General features: G+C 41.7%; 1 protein-coding gene across 1 annotated transcript in view; it reads left to right on the top strand.

Moving 5' to 3' along the window:
- The window catches only part of mgat5 (alpha-1,6-mannosylglycoprotein 6-beta-N-acetylglucosaminyltransferase), a 113,419-nt gene that overhangs the window by 32,552 nt on the left and 61,211 nt on the right, over positions 1 to 19,656 (top strand). The window contains exon 5 of the mRNA XM_038717845.1: positions 19,353 to 19,429. Within this exon, the coding sequence (XP_038573773.1) occupies positions 19,353 to 19,429 (77 nt within the window). The remainder of the gene's footprint in view (positions 1 to 19,352; positions 19,430 to 19,656) is intronic.

The raw sequence follows: 19,656 nt of genomic DNA, 5'->3' as shown, positions 1-19,656 counted from the left end.
CTCTGAAAGTTTCATTTGTTTCTTTCCAAACAGCAACCACTTAATGATTTTTTGAAGTTGCTAAAAGAAAGCTAATATGCAGTTCTATCCTCTTTTGAAACATTTACTTTTAAATAGAATTGGAAGAACTGGAATTAGAGAATATTTTGCATTTTCTTGAGGAATGACAACTTATTGATTAAATCTTTTTACCTGAAGCCCATCTCAGGCCGGTGTCATACCCTCTTCTTCCTCCACATTAAAGTCAGATGTGACAAGTACATGATCTTTGCTGTTCCACCCCTCCTGAAACTGAGCTATGCAGCTGGGTGAGACAAGCCACCTGACACTGCGCTTGTTACTTCACAGAGGCTGTCCATCCTCTGAGTGGAAGGTCATTGTGTGCTCCTGTTTCTTTGTGAGTACACTGGAAAGCTGTGAAGAGCAGTATCAGGCTGGGTTGAAGCTTGCTTTATGGATTAAACAATAGGCATCCCTGATTAATGGGCTTATGTTCCCCCGCAGTCACTTCTTTTAATGCTCATGAGCTTAATTAAAAATCCTAGGTCATTTTGAATTCAGATATTATCTTAAATGACACCATTATTAAAAGCAAAGTGAAGTTCAGTGTGTTTACCGCTCCAGGATTGTTTTGCAACTGCAACAGTCATGCAACTGAGACAGGCAGAAATGTGTCCCGAGGTGTGCTATATTCATCTGGTTACCAGGCAGCAGTGTTGGTGTGCAGGAGGGCAAAGAATGAGGCATTATTCACAGCTTTGCTAACACACCTGCTAATGAAGGTCTCTGACTCACATTTAATTATTGTAAAACTTGAGGGACTTTTTTTTTTGCTTTCAGTTTATGTAATACATATCCACCAATATAAACAGCTCAATTTTTTTTTTTACAGATCAAGTAATTGCAAATTGTTATTGTATAGAAACTTCTTGTGGAAAAAACATAATACACCTTGAACTCTGTTATCGTCACCTTATACAAGGCTATTGATGAATGCAGACTTCTGTACAAGCAACAGCTTTTGTCCGTATTGACGATGAGTTGTAGATACACCTGTTATCTTCACTCTATTTACCATAAAACAAAATGCAATATTCATCAGACTGTCTCTGTTTGCTGACATTTATACATATTTAAAATGTTTTGTTAACTCAATGATGTGATGAGATCTGTAAATTTAAGGAGCCAGAAATCCACAGAAGCACTGTTGTACAACATTTAACTGTCCAATAAAAACATGTCCTTCAGCCAAACCAATTTGACAACAACAAATATTAGATTTCAACTCTGAGATAAAACAAACATTAATGTCTCTGATGTTCAAACCACTATGGAGATATTAACAAAGGGCATGCTGAGGTAAGATTTCTTTTGCTGGGATTACCATGGACGACGATTGACGGGTTGTCTCGGGAGCCGGCACGCGAGCTGTCGAGATGACAGCCAGCCTTATTCAGCTAGCTGGTCCTCACATCTCCTAAAATATCAGAGAAAATGTTCAAATAGGCATTTTTTTTAACAATTTGATCAATCTAAATTGTTGAACATAGACTAAAAAAGGCCTGCTATCTTAGTGTAAGTGTAACCATTATAAAATGAGGCAAATACAAGAATATGTCTTTTCTTTCTTTCTTGGTAGATTTGTTGCCTTAAAGATGTTGCCATGTTTTTACACAATGTGTATTCTCTTTTTCATTCTTATTTCTTAACAAAGTTCTGCTCCTGATTGTAAATGTAAGTGCAAGAAAGACATGAAGCCGATTATACATGCAAGAAGTTTACATATCTTTGTCTTTCCTATCGTAAAGCATGCTGACAGTAGCTGGATATTAAACAAGTCTGGTGAATGTACAGCCTTAAGAGAGTGGGCACAGGCCTGTGTGCCAGAGGTGAACAGAGGGGGCCATTAACTTTGGGCTCTCCCACTCCCCCCCCCCCCCCTAATTATGTTCAGCCGATGGCTTGGCAGGGCCGCTGCTCCAAAGCTTTCTGTTTGCTTTCTTCCCGGTCTCACTGTGCATCTGCTCCTCCCAGCTCCCAGCTCGTCCAAATCAGACAAATGCTCCGGCGTTTGTCTTCACACGAATTGGGCTGGTGCTGGTGCCAGGCCTCGCTGTGCCCTTGCCAATCTCGCTGACGTGATGAAAACTGGCGTGTCAAATGCATCGCGGTGAGGGCAAAATGTGGCGCTCGTGTGTGATAGACAAGCTGCAATAATAATCATCTGAGGAATGCGAGCATGATGAAATCTGGATCTGTTCTGAACACATATAAGCCAATGCATTGATATAATACACTGAATCTGATGATTATGACAGAGCTCTGCTGTAGACAAGCAGCATAGTACTGATAACATATTTGTTGTCATAGTGGATGAACCAGTTATAGCAGCTCGAAGCAACTTCCTATTTCTCTGTAAATGTCAGTGCAATTGCTGCAGGTTATCAGACAAATACCGCAATAAAAATAAGGCCACTGTAAACCCTATTTAGTTCATTACTCATCAGCATCCGTTTCCGTTCCACCATTAGCTGTGTCCTCTGCAGATAAATGCACATGGGGAGAAAAAAAGATGCCCACCGAATTGCAGATCCAAATTAAATAGCAAGGTCACTCACAAAGAGAGTTTTGCATTTAAAAAAGCCTTAAGATGACTGCCTGAAACCCAACAACTCGTAGTGGAAGATGCAGAGTCCCTGTTTGTACATTTTCAGACACACTGCAGCTGAGCAATATTGCCCAGACTACAGGCAGCAGCGTGCATGTATTCGCTGCAGTGATAAGCTAATAAAAAAAACTGTAATCTCATTCGGACTTCTCAGTCGGAATGAATTACACAGTTAATCAGATACAGATACAAATCTACTTAATAAGACTCATATGCTCTTCAAAAGTATTACATCATGTATTATGTACGCTGATGTGTATTGCACAAGACTAAAACCTACTTTTGTATATTTTCTGCCCCTTATACCAGACATTTAATATTTATGTCAGACACTGTTGCTGTGAAGGCTATGATTCAGTAATATCATGTCACACTGTATCACATTGTCACAACCATTTATTTAAACTAAAGGTTTTCATAACATAAAGCTGATTCAAAGTGATTTAATGAAGCTGTGATTAGGACTTGAGTGTGACTAAAATGAATAAATTTCTCAATTTTAATTTCAAGTACGGAAGAACTAAACCCGACGAATTCTGTTTACTGCCACACCAACAGTAGTAAAGATGAGGTTTTCTAGTGAAAGGCTGCTAACTGGACATTGTTTACCTCACTCCCTGGATCAGTGTCATCCTTCTGAATTTGGTATTTTCAGTGCTGCTGTATGGGCACATGTAAATAAAGAAACACATAGCTTTAGTAACAGTCTCACCTTCAACCTGGGAGATGCTAGGGGTCAGGAGATGCTAACGCTAGCGTAACTTGCCTGATGTTGAAAGCTCCTTTTGGTAACTTTACTGTCAGCGCTCAAACCGCCCCTCACATGGTATTTACAAGTGTTTTGAAGACTGCTAGTACAATGTTAAGGCAGCAGTGTAAAGAGCAGTCCAGGCTTGCAGCTAGTGTTTGATTTGGGAATTACGCAACTAGCAAGCAGGCTAAACAGGCTAAAGAGGGGCGGGGTGTGCTCACACACACACTAGGAGTTTTATTTATATTTATTTTTTTCACAGCCGTATATACATTCTTTTCTTTTTTTGGGTCAGATGTGATTATGTATTGATTTAGCCAAATCTGTGAACTGTTTCCTAAAGCACTGCAGTGCACCTGACATAGTTAAGTGCAGAATAGTGCTACGTCTCTTTCACAACAATCTGATTCATGTTCTTACTTGCAGACTTAAAGAAGACCCTTGCAGTGCTGCTGGATAACATCATGCTGAGGCTGGGCAAGCTGGAGTCAAGGTGGAAAACATCTACAACGGCACGGGGGGCAACCTGACCAACGGCACTAGCACTGCCACGCCCAGCCCACAAACGCTGAAAAGGTTAACGTGGCAGGTATGTATGGCATTTATGGTTTTGCTTTTATGTAACGATGATTTGGTAAGGGACGGAAAGATGAAAGGATTTGTATAAAGTCTGGATTTGTGCATACATTCGAGAAAGGTGGAAATCTCCCAAGGACAGAAGCTCTAAGAGAAAGGGGACAGAAGTGCTGTCTCCCTCCAGACTCATCCTCTTAGAATAAGTTGGCCTCAGAAAGTCATTATTCACATGAACTATGTCTCATGTATATGTCACAGTTTCTCTTTCCAAAAATTCCTGTTATTTAGAAAATGAAAGCGCACAGTAAACATATAGTAGCTGAGACCAATTAAAGAAATGAGGATAAGCTGGTTGTGGCTGTTTTTTGTATGACCCATGTTTTATTTCAAATATTCCCATAGTCAATAACAGTCCCGGGGCATACAACCAACTAACTTCTGCCAGTACTGCACAGTGCACACCAGGCACTTTATAGGACCAGACCGCATCCTTGGACATAATTCAAATAAGGCCTGTGTTCACGCTGCATGACCCTTTTATTAGTTTTCATTGATTTTCCTGCCAGCTTTCAGATGATGAATTCAGCCCAGTTGAGAGATCGAGGTGCTTGTTTTTCTGGGATCCTGGGACTCAGTTGTTTGCGCAGCATTAAACAGAAGGAATGTGGAGTCTGAAGCTATATATGCAGAATTGATTAGGCTGATTGAGTTGTACAAAGTCACATTTGAGTCTAATCCTAACAACAGCGGCTGCACTGCCGTCTTATATCAAATGTTGCCTTGTAACTTTTCTCTTTCAAGACCTCGAGTTGAATAGCAATAAGGTAGCCTAATTAATGGACATGAAAATCATATGAAAGCGACTAATCATTATCAGTCTCATAAGCCCCCTGTCATGATCACTTCGTGCTTGAGTGCGTAGAGACTTTCTCTGGAAATGGCAAACCACTAATGCCACATCCTTTCACAGTGTCTGTAGCTCATGGTGTTGTGTCTAGCTTGTTTCATACAGCAGTCTTTCTGTTTTGGTTACTTTGTCTTTGGATCCTCAACATGCTCAGTCAGTAGAGCTGAAACAAGTAGCTGAATAATCGATTAGTGAATTGGATAATGGATTGGTAACAATTCTGATGAGCCTTTAATCATTTAAATCATATTTTAAGCTAAAATGCCAAATAGTCCGTGGTTTGCAAATGTGAGTATTTGCAGATGGTTTATGTTTTTTTTTTTTTTTTGTCATTGTATAGTGAGCTGAATATATCTGTGTCAGACAAAACAAGATACAAGCTTTTATAAGAATACATAAAAATGAAACAACAATAAATTTGTTAAAATAAAAAAATCTAGTTAAATAGCTACACTCTAATGATATAGTTGTATAATCCTGTTAAACATGACTGTGATTTTGGCAGCCTTAGGCAGTGTGTACACTTGTACTTACACTTGTTGGTTCTCTGTCTGGTCTCAATCTGGCCATTGTGGACAGTATGTAGAGATGTGACTCTAATCTCAAATACCAATGTCGAGGCACTCTTGGCTTGAGCTCCTGTGTTGTGGAACGACAGTACCTGGACCTGTGACACATATCAGTAAACCTGCAGTGCCCTGTTCACTTAGGACTTTCAGCAGTACCCTTGGGAGACAAAATTTGGATCCTGAACGCAGGTGAAGCTGACAGAGCGGCATCTCTCTTGGCAATGAACTAAAGGCCCCAGCACTCCAGAGTCTCCCATTGAAGCATGTCCCCTGTCTTGGAGTGGGTGGCAGGCAGCGCTACTGCCAGCTCCGCTAGTGCTCCTCCCTGACTGGAAGGCAATTACAAAGATAAGAATCTGGACAGTGAGGGGGAACACGACTGGCTTTCAGAGAGGCCTCTATCAAGATGGAGCTGAGCAGCAGCCCTGGGACTGCACTGTTTCCACCTTGATAGTATACATTTTCATAGCCAAGGGCTCAGGCGTGTTCAGGACCAAACCTGGGTCCTTTTGGTATTCACAGTTTATTCCTAGCTTTTCTTTTCTTTCTATTCTGTCCCTCTTGGTGAGCAGGATGTGTTGATATTTGCTACATGAGTCAAGTTTCCATTCAGATTCAGCCTAAAATTTTATTTCAGATGATTAGGATTTGGCCATATTGAGATAAACAGCTGGTGGTGCTAATTGTCCAGTAGAATGCCATTAAGCCTTTATTGATCCACCAGGTTTTCCACCTCAGCCAAGCATATAATCTGTTTTTCTGATATTTCTGCTTTTTTATTTTTTTAAATTCACATTGTTTCCACAAATGTTTTCATGCACATATTGAAATTGCAGATAAAAACATAGGGCTAGAAACACACTTACTGCACATGTATCAAACTGTTCTGAAAACCGTTCATCTTGTATTTTAGCTGAGACCCTTAAGAGAATACTGAAACTTTCAAATATTCTTTCACCCTGTTCAAAAGAGGCTGTTCAGCTCAAGAACCGACTGGGACAAATGGCAGTCAGTTCACTTGAATACTTGTTGAATTAGACATTTTAAATGACACGTAAAAGAGCTGCCCTACATGGAGCAAGAAATTGCATTATGTGCCCTGTTAGGGGGCAATACAGTGTCGTATATTTGCTTTATTTACCCGTCTTTCTTTCTTACATAATGCATTACAAATTTTTAATACACTGAATTATTTCTCCCCATGCTAGCTCTCTGAAATCCCACGTTGCAGATTACAATTGAGGCTATTTTAAAAGAAAAGCATTAATGAACACCTCAGATGTTTAGGGACATCAGCCTCTGATGATTTTCTCACAGTGGTAGCGAAAATCTGAATCTGTTTCAAACATAATACTTCATTGTAGCCTCCATATTATACTGTGGTTCACCATTTAATCAAAAACTCCTCAACAGAGACTCAAGCTTCACACTGAGCGTCATGTTGACGTGTGATCAATGTAGCAATTACTATTATATCCAGTCCAACTTTTCCTCTGCTGCTCACTGCTACTGTTGTGAGCTAACAGCTGTGCACACATTGTGGAACACTGCTTCTTTCTTGTGAATGGTCATCTCACAAAAATTTGGCCCTCTCTCATTTCTTTACAGTCACACTCCTCTGTGTGTGTGTGTGTGTGTGTGTGTGTGTGTGTGCTATAACAACTACACTGTCACTAACAAAATGGTGGCAACCTTTTTTATTCGCTGCAGTGCTAACTCAGTCTTTGCGGTAGCTTGGGCCTCGTGTGCTGTTGCATTTCGCCAAGGACAACAGGCACAGAAGCCCCTTATAGGATCAAAACAAGTCGATCTGGCCTTGGTTGCTGCTTAGCAGGAGGCAGATGGGAATTGGTCCAACAGCATTGCCTTGCCGTGTCTCACTGATGTGGCTAATCAACCTCCCGAGCAGTGTTTCATCTGTGGGCCGGCCCGTGGCATAGAAATGTAATCTCCTCCTACACACACACACAAACGCTCAGGCATAGAGACAGATGTAATGAATGGTCAGGGGGTGATTTGCAGCCGCCGCTTCCCTCTTTCTCTATTTTGTTCCCTCTACGATATATATTTCTCCACCCATTGCGTGTGTTTAAAGTTATCAATGTCCCTTACATCTCAGCCAGTGACGGCTGGCTGATTTGTAGCGTCCTGTCTTTGTGACATGGTTAGCTTTTTCAGTAAACAGAAACCTGTGCTTTCACAGCTCAGGGCATCTTCACTGCTTTGTCTCTTTTTTTTCAGCTATTGATCCGCTTGCATCTCTGTTTGCCATTCACAGTGAAAGATGAGATTGGAGCTCTCAGTGTCAACAAAGGAAAGGGGAAAGGACAGGGTTTCGGGTGGGCATTGCAGGTGTCCTGTTTACCTCATGACTTCATTGATCCCTTTATTTTAAACATTAAGCTGGTGACCTTACAGTATCCAACTGAAAGGAGGGCGATTTCAGTATTATCCTCAAGGATTCTTTTCCTGCAAAAGCCAAAAGATTGAATCTATGACCAGTCACCTTACAATTACCATTTTAATGCTGAAAACATCTTGTGGGACAATTTAGAGCAGAGTCTGTGGTCTCCATTATGTTCTGGAAGGCCTGCTTATTTCTTCAGTGTACAGATCAATACTAATAAGGTATACGCATACACACAAACCCACTCAGGGCTAATAAGTTGCTGAGAGATGTTGTCCGCTCTCGCACTCACATCAGTCCTGACACTCATCGCCCTACAATCTAATGTAAATTGCACAGCAGCATAATTGAAAGTAGAATTTAAATCATTAGTTTTGCAGCAGTGGTGATTTTACTTATTAATTATTATTTTCACCTTTTGTTCACCGTGACGTGGTTTTGAGAAACAAACTATTATAAATAGGTCCTATTACTTATAAAATATAATTTTTTTCTTTTGCCAGCTTAACACTTTTAATTTAAAGCAATGGCAGAAGGGAATGTAACATTGAATGAAACGCTTATTAATTAGATTCAATAGAATTGCATACATGCATCGTTTCCTGTAAATCCCTCCTGTGTGTGAGAAAGCAGAATCTAGTGCGTCAATGGCAGAATATATAAAGATGAAACTCCTAAATGTAAATTTATATTAAATGGCTGTTGCAGAATAAATTCTATGGAGACATGACAGGTCTAGTTTGGTACAGTAATTATTAAGTAGAATACAGCTTGAAACCACTCAAGGTTTGTACTTTTAAGTGATACCTTACAGAAGATGTCAAGCAGTTATTCTGCTTACCGCCATGTAACTCATTTTAATCTCTCAGTCAGTCTGTTAGCGGGGTAGATTTTCTATTTCTACTATCTTATTTCAACATTTTAATTCTTCCACCTTATTTCAGTGTTTTAGTGTTTACTCAATAATTGAATCTGCTCCCTTTCCCCTCACGCACACACCTACACCTCTGCTGCAAACATAATGGTGTGCCCCGCCTGTCTCTCTCCTTGTATGTGTCTGCTCCATTGACTTTCTCCATCAGCAGTACGTTTTATAAAGTCGCCGAAAAGACACAAATACCTGGGCGGCCCAACCAAGTAAAGTCTATATGTGAGAGATACTGATGGGGCAACTTAAGCACCATAGAGCACACGCGTGATCCTACCAGAGTTTGTCCTAATGTAAATGACAGCACTGTGACACAGTGAGTTCAAATCTACTTTGACTTGTGTTTGACACACAAGTGTGTTTGACACACAAGTCACAAAAGAGCCTGTAATTGGAGCGACCATGCATGAATCTTGATGCCTTTGATGCGGAAAACTGGAGAGGAAGTGTTTCTCAGCCCCACAGCCTCCACATCTCCTGCTTACCTGCCTATTTAAGAGCTTGACGTGACACAATACAGAGGACCGGGACTTTCCCTCACGGACCAACAGACAACAAGCACAGACACGCTCTTTCACTGCAACAGTTTATTTGCATATGGAATCCATTGTAGATGAGCAAACCACGTACACAAGTCTGATTTGTGTCTGTATCTTGTGCCGCTGCAGGTCCCCAGGGATCCCTCCCTTATGGAATGCATCAGATCTTCTTATAGTAGTGTTGTAAACAAACAAGAAACTGCAGGCAGTTGTGCTTTCATTCTGCCTGACACTGCGTACAGCCTGGGAAAGGCTTCCTGAGGCGTTGTTCACAGGGCTTGTTCTCACGGTTAGCTTGAAGTCTGTGACGCGCTCTGTCTTTCACATGTTAATGCTTCAATCACACTGATTCTACCACTTCTGGAAGAAACATTTATGAAACATTGCCTCAAACCCCCAAAAAATGTTGGCACAAGGATTTTAATATACACAACATATTTTAAGTGTAACTCCATAACCATGTTTAGACGCTGTTTGTTTATCATTGAGACAAGACAGACAGGTAAAGTGAGACTGCACACTCTGTTTAGCAGCACCCTGCTATACTATATACTAAACCTATAGCTAGGTTTAAACTGAACTGACTTCCAATCAGCAGGAAGTCATTTTTTTTCCTTTTAGGTTGCCTCTGGAGTCATGGTTAGAAAAATAGTAACCACACAGCCATTAGTCCCTCTGTATCTCAATAGCAGTAGCAAATTCCACTGACCCATGGTTACAGAGGTACGGCTCTCTAATATCCACCACATTCAGCAGTTGAACGAAGAAATTAAACTACACAAAGCATACTTTATTTTTTCACATACAATGGATGCTGCCTTTATTCAGGAAAAACAGGATGAAACAGGACAGTAAACATTACAGTGCAGTGGAAGGTCGTTTGATTTAGATAAAGGCAGTGGCAAAAAGAAAAGTCTTCAACCTTGGCTTAAAAGAACTGATAGTTGTAGCAGGTCTGCAGTTTTCTGGGAGTTTGTTCCAGATATATGGAGCATAAAAACTGAATGCTGCTTCTCTGGGTTTAGTTTTTCACCATGGGGACAGAAAGCATATCTGTCTGGAAGGTTCACAAGGTAGCAGCAGATCAGAAATGTATTTTACCACTAAAGCACTCAGTGCTTTATAAACCAACAGCAGTATTTTAAAATCAGTTCTCTAGCAGACAGGAGGCCAGTGTAAATACCTCAAAACTGGATTGATTCACTGTTTTGGTCTCAGCGAGGCCTCGAGCAGCAGCGTTCTGTAAAGACGCCGTTACAGTAGTCGACTCAACTGAAGTTCTTCCATGTCCTGCTGAAACATGTCCTTTAATCCTTGATACATTCTTTAGAAATCTGGAATCTTATTTGTATTAACTAATCTTATTAACTTTTTCATTGAATTTTGTTCATGAGATCCCGAAGTGTACACATTTTTTTTTTCTGTATATAAGCTAGAGCTGTAATGATTAAATTGTCAGATATTTATTAGTTTCAGCTTCCCAAATGTGAATATTTGCTGTCTTCTATAGTAAACTGAATATCTTTGGTTTTTGGACTGTTGATCAGAACATTTGCAGACATTGACTTGTGCTTCCCACCATGCTGTATATATCAGTCATTTAATTCCCTAGAATTCATCACTCCGTAATGACAACAAAAGGTCCAGAGGTTGTAGAAAAGTGACATTGGCCCTAGACTCACAATGTCTTTAAAAGGTAGTGATTTCTTGTCTATCATTGAACTGAACTCATTTGTTCCTTGTTGTATGAAATAAAGACACTCAGCAATGATACTGCAGTGTTTTTCACTGAACCAGAGGTTAGAGCTAGCTGCAGTATAGCAAGCTTCTTTGCTTATCTAAAGATATAGTTTCCCTGGATGGCATCGCCCTGGCCTCCAGCACCACTGTGAGGAATCTTGGAGTTATCTTTGATCAGGACATGTCGTTTAAGTCTCACATTAAGCAAATTTCAAGGACCGCCTTTTTTCACCTACGTAATATTGCGAAAATCAGGAACATCCTGTCTAAAAATGATGCAGAAAAACTAGTCCATGCATTTGTTACTTCTAGGCTTCATTACTGCAATTCCTTATTATCAGGCTGCTCGAAAAAGTCCGTTAAGACTCTTCAGCTGATCCAGAATGCTGCAGCACGTGTTCTGACAGGAACCAGGAAAAGAGATCACATTTCTCCTGTTTTAGCTTCTCTGCATTGGCTTCCAGTAAAATCCAGAATAGAATTTAAAATCATTCTTCTACCTACAAAACTCTTAATGGTCAGGCACCATCTTATCTTAAAAAGCTCATAGTACCTTACTACCCCACCAGAGCACTGCGCTCCCAGAATGCAGGGTTACTTGTGGTTCCTAGAGTCTCCAAAAGTAGACTAGGAGCCAGAGCGTTCAGCTATCAAGCTCCTCTCCTGTGGAACCAGGTTCCAGTTTGGGTTCAGGAGGCAGACACCATCTCCACATTTAAGAGTAGGCTTAAGACTTTCCTCTTTGATAAAGCTTATAGTTAGGGCTGGCTCAGGTGAGTCCTGAACCATCCCTTAGTTATGCTGCTATAGGCCTAGACTGCCGGGGGATTTCCCATGATGCACTGAGCTCCTCTCTCCTCTACTTTCTCTCCCTCTGTATGCAACCTTATCCCATTATTGCATGTTACTAACACAACTTCTCCCCTTTCTGGTAGTCTTGTGCTTTCTCGTCCCTCTCCTCTCTCCTCCTATCACTTCCTGCAGGTTTTCTGGCTCTGGAGCTGTGGAGTCTGGATCTGTGGCTGCGGGTCACCTGCTGCCCCCGTGTTCCTGCTCGACACCCTCTGCTGCAACGACTATTGTTGCTAGTCTTATTGTTATTATTGTTATTATAATCATTAACATTACGATGGTTACCATTAACACTATTATAAATATCTGTACCATTTTTCATTTAGTCTATAGCAACATCACCTTCACTGTGTGTACCTCTGTGTGTATATTGTGTAGGCTGCCTCCCTCCCTCTCTCTCTCTTTACATCTCTCTCTCCTTACATCTCTCTCTCTCTCTCTCTCACCCCAACCGGTCGAGGCAGATGGCCGCCCACCCTGAGCCATGGTTGTGCTCGAGGTTTCTGCCTCTTAAAAGGAAGTTTTTCCTTGCCTCTGTCGCCTAGTGCTTGCTCTTGGTGGGAACTGTTGGGCTTCTGTAAATAGCATCATAGAGTACGGTCTAGACCTGCTCTTTTATGAAAAGCGCTGTGAGATAACTGTTGTTGTGATTTGGCGCTATATAAATAAAATTGAATTGAATTATCGATTTTTAAATCAAGTCACATGTACATTTATGAAAAACACACACATCTACCCATACACCAGGGCCCTTCGCAACCACATCCACACACGTTTCCTCTCTTTCTTCTGCTTTCCCCCACAGGCAGGCTCGGCCCCCTCAAGGTTGCAGCTGATTGAGGAGGCAGGGGTGGGATGGGAGGAACATCTAGGGTGAACACACCATTGGCTGGGACACGTGCACCCCCACTTTTTTTACCGACTCTGTCTGTCTTTGTCTCACTCAACTAATGTTTTCCCTCCTCCTCCTTCCTTTAGTTCAATTCAGTCACCGTTTTGCAGATGCTCCGCTGATTATGAAATTTCAGAAATGCTGTGCAGCGTCAGGGTGTTTCTGACATGTTAAGAAAGGGTTTTACATTAGAGCTGTGGTGGGAAACCCCCCAAAGCAAACTAACTAAAAATACAAAGTGTTCTTCCCGCCATGCATTCTTTCTCATTGTATTCTGTCTCCCTTCTTTCTCCTTGCTCTCTGCATACTGTACGGTTCTGCTTCTCTATGAATGCTGCACTCCGTCTTCCTCTGCATCCTCTTTCCTCCATTGTATCCTCTTTGTCCGTGCCAGTATTGTTATTGTACTGCTTAAAGCCACCGCCCCGGTCCTATATAGGAATATAATCTGTGTTGCCTCTTTCTACCAAATACCAGCCATTTCCCCAGGCATTTTTGTTTTTTCTTAATCCACACACAAACACTCAAACACATGTACTTAATATACACAAACATCTACGGCACCCCCAGCCTCATCTTACATTCACTGCAGATCATTTTTCTCCTGGCAAGAGTGGCGTGATCCAAATCAGGAGGAGAGAGCAGCAGATGCAGGCACACTTGAACTGGGAGTAAAACGCAAAGATGTATTTGCACACAATGGCTGAGGAGTGCGTAATCTTTAGCACTTGTTTATAGATGTGATATAGGCTCACACATGAGTTCACACTTTACATGGAGCTAAAAGTGAGTGAGATCACAATTTTTTATTTCGTTCTGAATTATGCAGCTCTGTGACTCTCAGGCTGCTTCGCTAATGACAACACCCAGAATATTTCCAGCTCCACTGCAGTGCCCGTGAGTTAAACTAAAGCAGGCTGAATATTTAGTCATTTAAGCGTTTACAGGATATGCATATGTCTGGCAGGCCCCCGAAACTGTCAAGCTTCAAGTATTTCTATGAATCCTGTGTGTAGCCGTTTTTAGTTTAGAGAAACTGCTGACTACTTGTGGTTTAATTTCCTTCTCATCACAACAACAAGTTCTTTGGCGACACAACACTCGAAGTAAAGCGTGTCTCACAGCCTAAATACACAGCTTTCCACCATTTGTCCAAATCAGCAGCGGAAGATTAGTCACAGCTCTGCAATGATGACAGCTAATCAAGGTTTTCTGACCGTCTTGTGTCGCTCTTGGGGCAAAAATCCAAATCTTTCTCTTGGATATTTTTCGGAGAGAAAAGTGTGCCGATCAGATTGCTCATGCACAAAAGAGGGATTGATTGCAGCCAGACGTCATGCAGATGAGGGCAGAGAAAGAGGAAACTCGACGTGGGCCGGAGAGCAGGCTTACTTGGGGGAAATTTGGATTTGTTTTTCATCTCCGGGACTCAACTGTGGAACACTTGTGTGGACAAGAGGAGGTGCGAGACATGTGTTTTGACAAGCTCCAAACACGTGCCCCTCACGCTGGGAAGCCCCTTTGGTGTGCATTATACCAAACTGCATAGCTTCAGGTGGCGGAGTCTAGACAAGGACACTGGTTTCCAGTGGAAACGCTCACCACACACACTCACAGTAGAAACAGTCGGGCTGAAAAAGTGCTGTTTATAGTTAGGGTTTAGCATATGACCAATGTCAGGTGCTATTTTATCTCCTTGCGTCTGTCAGATATGATGTCATTTATGTTTTTATTATTTATTTATATATCATGACTATTTCCTCTTCACTTCATGAGCTATTTTCACATTCTTCCCCTTCTGTTCAGCACTTTATTTTGCAGACTTTCTTTCTGCTTTGGCAGGAGGACTATTGAAAATAATCCTGAATGTGTTGAAAACGTAAAAAGACTAACTTACTTTGTGATACAGACCCCTGATGCCTCTCCACCTGCACAGCTGCTCTGTAGCTGAGAGCGCCTTCCATCAGCCAGCCTGCTTTCTATCTAATTGATGAGCTTCAGACACACAAACACAAAGCACACAAACTCACACACAGATACCTCTGCTTCTTCTTGCAAAGTGCATCTAAAATAAGTGTTTGTAAGCCAGTGAATCAGAGGACACAGAGACGAGGAAAACTGCACTTTCCACCCTTGAATTTTATATTTAGACTTTATTTCAAGCTTTCACCGCCGCAGAATCACCATGGTGACACTTTGCACATCATTTACTTTAAATCACGTTTGTTCATTGCTCAGCGTCTTTGTTAAGAAAGCTTTATTGCCGAGAACTTGGAGCGTAACTGTCACAAAAACTCCCATAACCCTTCTCTTGTGTGCCAATAGATTTAGTCATTGTCACACTTATTTGGTCTCTCCACTCACCAAACTGTGTTACTGAAGCTGGGCCTTGGCGGATTTCATGTTATTTTAGGGAAGGTTTTTAGTTTAGCGCGCCTGAGAATGAAATCAATGAGAGCGGGGGGAGATGGAGGGGAGGGAAGAGAGCGAGAGAAGTACACAACAGAGAGACTAACATAAACCAGATGTCCTCGATCCAATTCTGGAGTCGTCAAATGTCATATTACCTCATGGATTTAGACAAACACACACAGAGGGGGGGGGGGAGGGAAGAATAACCCTCTGTGTGTAATATCACTTATTGTTTGGAGATGATGCTATTTAAGGGCTATCAGATGGCCAACACTGTGTGCTAGGAACTGGCTAATGGTGACCTCAGTGCTGTGAGAGGCTCTTGGACGTCTTGCGCAACTTGGAATGATCTCATCTCTATTCTGCCTCTGGTTCTCTGTACATTTCAAATCACTTGCGTCTTTTACCTCAACGCTTATATGCTGTTCACCCTCTATATCTTTTTCCTTTTGGTGGTGTCTTGTTTTTAGTTGAAACTTGTGCTGTGAGATAACCACTGTTGTGAATTTCTATCTGTTAAATTAACCTGTTCGTTCTCTGCTATTGTTTGATTGTCAGAGCGCTTTGTGAACTGTTATTTGAAGAAGGTTTGTGATTTTAGTTTGCCTTTCTCTGCTTTTGTGTCTTTGTTCCTGTGTTTGCTAGACAGAGAAGTGGTTTGGTGCTTTGCTTATTGCCTCACATCATTGCTCCGTCACTTCTCTGACAGCTGCCTCTGTGCGCTAATGTGTACTTGTGAATGTTCCTGGTTTGGAAAAGCTCTACTTATGCTCCTTGACTCTCTGCCAGGGTGTGTTACTTTAACCATGTATTGCTCAGCTTTAACGCATGGCAGCTAGTGACGGGAGAAGGTACTTTGTTCAAACAGAATGTAAATAGACATGAAGGGTTCAGCTGGATCGTTAAGCATCCTTGTTGCAATGGAGGTGAACGAAGGCCCCACCTCTGCTGTGTTTGATTATGATGCAAGTTATATTTAGCCGCTCCTCGGCAGTAGCTTCTTCTGCTTGATTAAAGCTAGAAGATTTATCTGGTGACTTTGGTGCTTGCTGGCTGACTGACACAGTGAATGACAGGCTGCCTGCTTGGTTGTTTGTAAGATGTGATAACGGAAACTCACTCTGCATTTGTGGGTTGTGCATGTTGTGTATATGACAAACAACACATCTTTAGGCAGCAATTTTAGTAAAGGAACTCACCACATTGTGATTTATGGAAAGACAGAGGAGACAAAAGTAGTAAATGTACAGCTATGCAGTGCACCTGTGGTAAAGGAGAGCAGCACTGCAACGCTAGCAGACTGCGGCGGGCAAACCGCATACAGAAAGTAGTGGTGTGTTTCACCAAGGCTTATTGTGCCCATTGAATACTTAGTCAACTTCAAAGACCTTCAAGCTTCAGCTATAGCTAGCTAAAGACTTATTTACTGTAGCTCACATTTTGTGAGATAATTAATCACTTGATTATTATTCTCAAAAAGAATCACTACATTCAAAAGTAAGCACATTATACAGGCAATGTTATGTTGCTATGCAGTCACAGTTAAAGCTCTCAATCTCCTCCGTGGCTGCTGAGCTGAAAGCTAACAGCTTTGTTCGCTATCGTTACGTCATATAATTGTTTTTTTAAATACTGACAGGACAAGCTGCTGGGACACTTCTGATTTAAGGGGGTCATTCTTGCAAGGCTCAAAACCCCTCTTCTCTAGACTGTGACTCAAGCAATGGATTGAAACTTGTGTTTGCTAGATTTCCATCTAACTGGTGATGTTTTTAGTTGTAGTACTCTGGCGTGTCATCACCTCTCTTTTATCTCTCGCTCTTCCCTGATGCACGCTGCTGAAGGAGCGAGCCAGAGTGTGTCAGTGAAATATGTTTTTCACGCTAAACTCGGAGCAGCACAGAAAGGCGGAGGGGGGGGGGGGGGAGTTCACCAGTAGAGTATCTATTTACTGCAGCAGCTTCTTGGCGCAAATAAACTGAATCTACGATGAACAAGATGTAGCAGCCTCTGCTCCACCACCCTCCCACCCAGAAGCCTGACCCGGTGCAGGAGCCGCTGATTAGCTGCATACACACACCCACCCCTTGAAACACCACCCACAAACTCATTACATCAGTGTGGTGTTTGCCTCTAAGCTTTTATCTATTCACCGCACAGCCTACCGTAATGCATTATTTATATTCCGGCTATAAAGGTCAGTGGCGATGACGTTAACGTCTCTGAAGGGGGATATCAAAAAGGTGATTATACGGAAGGGAAGCCTGCGTGCAAGCCATGAATGTTAATCCTTCAGTGATACTGGCTTCCTGGGATATTGAAAGCAATGTCAAAAAGATATGAGAGAGACTCCCTCCCCCACTGCTCTTTGTGGTTTCTGTTGTTATGGGGCAACAGATTACCAAGCCAAAGTTGATGGCTGATGGTCATCCCTGACCACAGAGTGATGGGCAGTCTCCAGCTGTCAGTCCACGAATTACAAAGACGGGGCTGAGGCTGTACCACAGACTGTAGAACAAGACTATAGTCGAGCTAGCAGCTCCATGACGCTGCTAACATGCTCACAATGACCCTGCAACCTGTTTAGCAGGTATAATGTTTACCATAAGTCTTTACATAACATGTTAGCATGCTAACATTTGCTAATTACCACTAAATACATAGTATAGCTTTGTTTTGGGAGGGGGTCTGCAGCCATTAGAGCAACTTCACCTTCTGACATATCTTCATTAGCGTAACCACATAGCCAGACTGCTTAGGTTTCTTCTCTTGTCCTGTTCTGTGTTGCTCTGTTCTATCCTACCCGTGTGTTTGTATGTGTCCTTGTTATTTCATAAGAGGAAACAGATGAGAAAAGTTCCCACTTTTAGATGACAGCCAAGCGAAAGAAAACAGTTAGTCATCAAGCAGATGCCATCACCTTTCCTTTACAAAAACATCTTTAAAGTGCCATGTCATCTGTTTGTCTGTCTATTGAGCTGGACAGGAAATTGACACCATCGAGCAGCCAAATGACCCTGTGTCTTGGCCAGGGGATGGCAGTTTTGCTTATGTACAAACCACTTTGGCAGGCAGCCAAATTCAAAAGAGAGGTAGTGAGCTGTGATGATGCTGGAAAGGGCAAGTGAAGTTTGGATGATTTTCTTTTTCTTCTCCCCCAATCGATGAGACAAAGCTGTTCAGTCCAAACAAAGTGTGGGATGACTCACGTTAACCATTCAGCTCAGAGCTCCCTGTGGCTGCTCCGTCTCATTGCATTATCCCTGCTATATTTAGGAATGATCGAAATTGACCGTTCTCTGGTTTTGAGATGCATTTTTGACAGACGATAGCTGTCCGTATTAACGTCGCTGACAAATACAATGTGTTACCTGTGACTGTTTCACAATAAACCCCATGTATGGACAGCCCAGTTCAATAATTTTTTGTATTAGTTGCCATTTAATACAGCCCTGATGGCACTAGTGATTAGATAAAATGACTGTAATACTGAATTTTGTGCAGACTGCGCCACTAACAGTGGAAACTACCATATAGAGAAGTAATTACAGAATGTAAATACCATAACATGTATCAAAATCGAGATTGGATTTAATTAAAAGTTTTAAGGGTTCTAACTTTAATTAGTTGACTAGGAAAGCCTGTTTAGTCAAACGGTGAATTAGACATCTTGTGAACATGATCAGGGCTGGAATGATAAATGTGTGACACAGCTGCAGTGGCAGCAGTTCAGTCCTGCGCATTTTCATCTGTTTGTTTTTTTTATTTTTTTTTGCATCCTGTTGGCTCACAGTGGTCCCTAACTCTAACCGTAAAGCTCACAACTGCAGAGATTCTCTATAAGTCACCTATAAAATATAGAAAGCCCCCCAACACACACAGAAACACACAGATTATTTTCCTCCCTACTCCAACCTCTGAAGGGAAAGGCTTTGTGAACTGCAGAGTAGAAATGTGTGTTTCTGAAATGTTAAAGGTTTGCGTCTCCATCATCTCCAGTGTGAGGATGATGCATCATGTTAAAGCTACAGACAGACTGAAGAATTTTGGAGCACGCTGACTTGACCCTTATTGATTTTCTCTCTCACTCTCTCTCTCTCTCTTCCTCCAGACCTCCTAAATGGAGCCCAGGAGAAGTGTGAGCTGCCGTCTTTGGATGGTTTCCCTCACTGCGAGGGCAAGCTCAAGGTGAATCACTCATACGAACACACAAAAAGGCAGCCTCTCTTGGCCTCACCCTCTGTGTCTCTTTCACACATTTTAATATCTGTGTATCTATTCATTTAAAATGTAAAAATAAGTAAAAGAAGATCAATGTGCAGATATTGAAACTACATCAGCGTAAAAAGATGGCAATGACTGACAAAACCACATCTCGTTTGTTATCACCATAATGCTACAAGCGTAACCTCAGA

This window comes from Micropterus salmoides, unplaced genomic scaffold (assembly GCF_014851395.1).
Source record: "Micropterus salmoides isolate LMB-PRFRI ecotype aquatic unplaced genomic scaffold, ASM1485139v1 Ms_hic_scaffold_1, whole genome shotgun sequence".
NCBI lineage: Eukaryota > Metazoa > Chordata > Actinopteri > Centrarchiformes > Centrarchidae > Micropterus > Micropterus salmoides.
The sequence above is the reverse complement of the archived record's forward strand: the minus strand, read 5'-3'. Positions and strand labels throughout refer to the sequence as shown.